This window comes from Chanos chanos, chromosome 5 (assembly GCF_902362185.1).
Source record: "Chanos chanos chromosome 5, fChaCha1.1, whole genome shotgun sequence".
NCBI classification, from domain to species: Eukaryota; Metazoa; Chordata; class Actinopteri; order Gonorynchiformes; family Chanidae; genus Chanos; species Chanos chanos.
Window position 1 is genome coordinate 49,987,315 of NC_044499.1, and position 6,000 is coordinate 49,993,314.

A 6,000-nucleotide genomic window follows, 5' to 3' on the forward strand; every position below is an offset into this window, starting at 1 on the left:
CTCAAAGTGGGAGATACGCGGTTGAAAACGAGCAGATAACTTGTCTCTCGCAGAAGAGACGCCCACCCCCACCCCCTTTGACCTTTTCCGCCACCTACCCTGCAGCAATAGTCTGTGCTCGCAACTCATTATCAGACGACTTCTCTCTCTCTCTCTATATATATATATATCTCTCTCTCCTTCTCTCTCTCTCTCTCTCTCTCTCTCTCCTTCTCTCTCTCTCTCTCTCTCTCTTTCTCTCCCTCTCTCCTCTTCCCTCAGGTCTGACATGTTATTTAACTCTTGTGCTGTTTCTTTATGACTGTCTCTTCCACGGCATATTTCTAGGAATTGTGGGCTTGTTTGTTTGTTTGGTTTCTTTTTTTTATTGTTTGTTAGGGTTTATTTGGTCAGTTTTTATTTGTTATTTTCAGAAACATTAAAAGGATGTACCGTTCATTCTCTTCACGGTGATACCTTCAAAGACCATTTTGGAACTTTCGCTGTTTATCATGACTTGCTCAAAGCCTGTTCTCTTCTTCTGTCTCAGATCCGTCAAAACTTCAGAACCCCAGTCGTAAACAGTCTGTCTCCCGAAGCCTGAAACATCTTTTCCATTCCTCCACCAAATTTGTGAAAACCCTGAAAAGGTTTGGGCTTCAAACTTAGAACAGAATGAACCTCTGTTGTTTATTTTGACCTGTTCTAATGTGATGATCTGAAAGGTAAAGATCTTGTCCTGCTGGTGTTGCAGAGGGATCTACATCGCTGCTGTTTTTTACCATAAAGACAGTCTGCTGGTGACCAATGAGGACCAGATTCCCATCGTGGAGGTGGACGACTCCTACAGCAGTTCCCTCATGCAGGACTTCCTCTGGTTCACCAAGGTGTGAGATCCCAGCTGGTCATCACTCAGTCATAATACACACACACATACACACGCACACACACACACACACACACACACACACACACATACAAACACACATACTCACACCTGTTCACACACACACACACACACACATATTCTCACATGTATTCACACACACAAGCATGTAGACAGCAACATATGTGCACATACATGTGTGTGTGGGGGATGACATTAATACTATTGCATTGACATGTGTATGTGTTTGTGTTTGTGTGTGTGCACATGTGTGTGTAAATCTATGTGTGAAGAGTGGCTCTGCTCCTGTAGAACTGATATTTCATTTTAAAATCTTCTATTTGTTCTTTTTTTCTTCAGTAATCAACTAGACCTTCCTCTAATCCACATTTGAGTTAGCTATCTAGTACTTTCACACTGGACCTGTTTCTAATCCAGATTTTAGTCAGATAGCTAGTACTGTCACACTGGATCTGCCTCTAATTCTTATTTGAGTTAGGTAGTTAATACTTTCACATTTGATCTACCTCTAATCCATATTTTAATTAGGTAGCTAGTTCTTTCACACTGGATCTGTCTCTAATCCATAATTTAGTCAGGAGGCTAGTACTGTCACTCTGGATCTGCCTCTAATCAGTATTTGAGTTAGGTAGTTAATACTTTCACACTGGATTCGCCTCTAATCCATATTTGAGTCAGGTAGCTAGTACTGTCACACTGGATTCGTCTCTAATCCATATTTGAGTCAGGTAGCTAGTATTGTCACACTGAATTCATCTCTAATCCATATTTGAGTCAGGTAGCTAGTACTGTCACACTGGATTCGTCTCTAATCCATATTTGAGTCAGGTAGCTAGTACTGTCACACTGGATTCGTCTCTAATCCGTATTTGAGTCAGGTAGCTAGTACTGTCACACTGAATTCATCTCTAATCCATATTTGAGTCAGGTAGCTAGTACTGTCACACTGGATTCGTCTCTAATCCGTATTTGAGTCAGGTAGCTAGTACTGTCACACTGGATTCGTCTCTAATCCGTATTTGAGTCAGGTAGCTAGTACTGTCACACTGGATTCATCTCTAATCCATATTTGAGTCAGGTAGCTAGTACTGTCACACTGGATTCATCTCTAATCCGTATTTGAGTCAGGTAGCTAGTACTGTCACACTGGATTCGTCTCTAATCCGTATTTGAGTCAGGTAGCTAGTACCTTCTCATCTGTGGTGGCAGATGCTGTGTCAGGGGCTGTTCTTATATTTTCATAATACACTTCATTTTTTTTTTCCATCGTTGGTTTTGATTAGATTTTTAGGATACATCTGTCATTCACCAGGGGAAATCATTTTGGTATCTGAGACAGCAGAGAGGCGAAGTAGCATTAACAATGTCATGTTGCATTTTTGTATGATTCAGATATCACCCTAACTCAACAAATTAACACGTTTTCATGCCAAATCACACAAAACAACACAGAGTCTGTGTTTCTGTCAGAGAACACTGCCAGTTCAGACGTCCCACAGCATGACAGTCGGCCGTTGACTGCGTTAGTGGTCATTAATCCTGTAACGGGCAGAGCGGTTGGACCTCAGTGTTCAAATTAACTGATGATGGAAGAAAAGGAGTAGAGCAGCAGGGACACCGTTAGACACTGTCAGTGTTCGTTGGCCAGTTTAATATTGTGCTGTTTTAATGAAGCTCCGTGTGTGTGTGTGTGTGTGTGTGCGTGCATGTGTTTGTGTGGATGTATGTGTGTGAGAGAGAGAAGACAGAGGAGAAGAATGTGTGTGTGTCTGTGTGTTGCGTGTTTTGCCGCATGGGTGTGTGTGTCTGTGTGGCTGCAGGGGTGTGTGTGTGTAAGTGTGTGTGTGTGTGTGTGTGTCTGCGTCTGCAAGTGTTTGTGCATACATGCCTGTATACAGTACTGTAAGACGTTTGTACTGTTGTGTGTTGACAGTTATCGTGTATGTGGGAAGACGTGCGATGGCTTAGACAGAGCATGGCTGTCTCTTCCTCATCTTCTTCTACCCTTCAGTCTCGGCAGAAGATGCTGGCAGCCGCAGGCCAACTGCAGGTCTCACACACACACACACACACACACACACACACAAACACTACCATTAACCTCCTCAGCAGTCATGTGGTACACGCCGCTGAACTCCATGAAATCAAGTCGCGTTCACCCGCGGTGTGAAATATTATCCATCATTTCTCTCTCTCTCTCTCTCTCTCTCTCTCTCTCTCTCTCTCTCATGTGCTCACTCTGTTACTCTATGTGTGTGTGTGTGTGTGTGTTATATAACAACTGTTTTGGCCAATTAGATGTGTTGCTTCAGAAGACCAGGAGTAAATTGCCTCACAAGCCTTTTACGTTTTCTAATAACTTACACCGTTTTCACGGTCAAGCCCCCCTCCCCCTCCCCCCCCCCCCCTCCCCCCTCCCCCTCCCCCCTCCCCCTCCCCTGGATTTCCCCCCTGCTAACACATTCCTTTATTATGTTACATCTGTTCAATCAAAAAAATGAGAAAAAAGAGGAAAAAAATGCCCTGTTTCATAGCAGCTGAAGCGTCTCCCTCCCTCTCGCAGAACCTGCTGGGAACTCACAATTTAGGTCGGGTCCATTACGAACCTATTAAAGATCGCCATGGAAACGTGCTGCTGGTCACAGTTCGAGAAATGGAAAGCCTGTACTCGTTCTTTAACGGCAAATGGATGCAGGTGTCCAAATTGCAGAGTCAGAGGAAGTCCTTGTCTACGCCGGAGGAACCCTACGCCCTGGACATCCTCCTCATCACCATACAGGTATCTCCGCCCGGGGACCACGCCCAGCAGGAGGCGCCCTCTGCAGAGGCTGCATGGCTCAGTTTGTGATGATATGGTTTTGAATCAGATTTGAATTCAGCTGTAGTGACAGCCAGTGGAATCTGAGCCTTGCCAATGGTAGTTCCTGAAAACAGATCGGATTTTTTTAGTGTTTGACGCATTGGAGAGTGTGTAAGGGATATTTTAGCTCATCCTGTGAATGTTTTGTTAGTAGGATCATTTTTAATGAACTCTTTTCATTTGTGTTTTTGTTTAGAAATTTATTTATAACTCCTTTTGTTTAGCCTAATGAGTATGTGATCCGTGCGCTTACTGTGCGCATGTGTGTGTATGCCTGTATGTGTGTATGTGTGTGTTTGATGTTTATATTAACCGTGTGTGTGTGTGTGAGTTTGTGTGTGTGTGTGTGTGATTGATGTTTATATTAACCACGTGTTTGTGTGGGTGTGTGTGTGTGTGTGTGTGTGTGTGTGCGCGTGTGTGTGTGTGTGCATGTGTGTGTGTGCGTGTGTGTGTGTGTGTGCGTGCGTGTGTGTGTCAGGACATCTTGGCCTATCAGAGACGCAGTCAGCATCGTCTGGCCCCGGGGCTGTATTTGGGTTACCTGAAGCTGAGCAGTTCTGTGGACCAGATCAAAGTTCTCGTCCCTCAGCGCATGCCCAACATGCTATGCCACGCCCGCATCCGGGAGAACTGGAACGTCTCCAGGTCCGTCATCATGCCTACCTCAGCCCTCTCTCTCTCTCTCTCTCTCTCTCTCTCTCTCTCTCTTTCCATCTCTATCTCTGCCTCTATCTCTGTATCACTCTCTCTCTCTATTTGGCTCTCACTGTCTTTCCCTCTGTCTCTCTCCCTCTTTCTCTGTCCTTCCCTCAATATCTTTCCCTCTTTCTGTCACTCTCTCCCTATCTCTCTATCATTTCTTTTCCCCCCTCTCCCCCTTCTCTTTCTCTCTCTCTCTCTCTCTCTCTCTCTCTATTTCTCTGTTCTCTCTCTCTCAGGCTCAATACACAGGTTATCTCAGGGATTGAGAGTGCGTTCTATTAATACTCTCTACAGAATTTGAAGGAGTGAGTGGCTTTTGCGCTAATAGAGTCAGACATTCATTTTCTTAAGCGCCTCTTCTCTTCTCTTCACTCACTCAGGATTTAGCCTGATTGTTCCGTCTGGCCAGATTGTTCCGGAATAGCGGGAGTGAATGAGAGCATTTAGAGAAGCGGGGAGAGAGAGCGAGAAAGAGACGGAACCCTGCGTTCCCCGACGATACATCCGAATCTGTTTGTGTGTGTGTGTGTGTGTGTTTTTGAGACGAATACTCTACCCTGCATTCACACACGTTAAATGCCTTCTTCCTCCTTTTCTCTCTGTTTGAATTGAGCCAAATGAGTTAAGGCAACATTACACAAAATTACATCCTAGTGCATTGGGATGACAGCATTCAGGGAGAAGGAGAACTCAAGAGTGCAGTCTCTTTCTGAGAAAATTCTGTTTGTTATTTTGTGATCTGTGTCATGTCAGTACTTGCTCTTCAGCGTTTGTCTAATCTTTTTACAAAAAGGGGATTTTGTATGAAAACATTGTTTGGTTTGTAAGGGGAAAAAAAAAGGTTTTATTTTAATTTACCTAATTGTTCAGACTAAAGAGTGGTCTGTTGATTAGTGACAGATTAAAAAAAAAACAAAAGAAAACGGTGGAACGGTTCGAGACGTGTGTCAGCGCTGAGGGTTTTTTTTTTTTTTTTTTTTTTTTTTTTTTGCGTGGAATTCTCCTTCACCGCACACTCACATAGTTTCTTGACATGACCATTTTTTATTGGGCAAAACAAAACTCCTGTTTGTTTTTGTTTGGTAAAGGAGCTATTTATTTATTTTCACCTGGGGTCACCAGGCTGACCCCGTTGGCTCTGTCAGACAGCAGACTCATTATCCCCCCCAGCGTGTGTGGCAGTAAAACTGAATTTACTACGGGGGCTGAGCTCTGGGGCGCGCGGGCAGGGGGGGGCAGGGGTGTGGGGGGGGGGGTCTGCTCTAGAGGATGCCCCCTCACAGCTTTAGGAAAGTCTCTGGAGCAATTTTTTGACTCCCCCCAGATTCGGACGTGTCCTTGTGAGGTTTGCCAAAAGGACCCTCTTTCTGGACCGGTGGCCAGCTCTGGTTTTGACATGTCGATCTGACGATGTTTTCGCGCAGTTCTCTGGGTGGCGAGAGACGTCTGCTTGTGTGCATTCATGAGACTTAATCATCTTAATACAGCAAATTAATTAGCACCAGCTCCTCATTCATTAATTAATCTCAGCAGTCATTAGCAAGACAAT

At 44.5% G+C, this 6,000-nt stretch overlaps 1 protein-coding gene across 1 annotated transcript in view; it reads left to right on the forward strand.

Annotated features, from left to right (window-relative positions):
- The window catches only part of ankfn1a (ankyrin repeat and fibronectin type III domain containing 1a), a 28,631-nt gene that overhangs the window by 14,232 nt on the left and 8,399 nt on the right, over window positions 1–6,000 (forward strand). Inside the window, exons 8-12 of the mRNA XM_030775149.1 lie at window positions 530–629; window positions 734–866; window positions 2,820–2,936; window positions 3,450–3,665; window positions 4,228–4,394. Of these exons, the coding sequence (XP_030631009.1) occupies window positions 530–629; window positions 734–866; window positions 2,820–2,936; window positions 3,450–3,665; window positions 4,228–4,394 (733 nt within the window). The remainder of the gene's footprint in view (window positions 1–529; window positions 630–733; window positions 867–2,819; window positions 2,937–3,449; window positions 3,666–4,227; window positions 4,395–6,000) is intronic.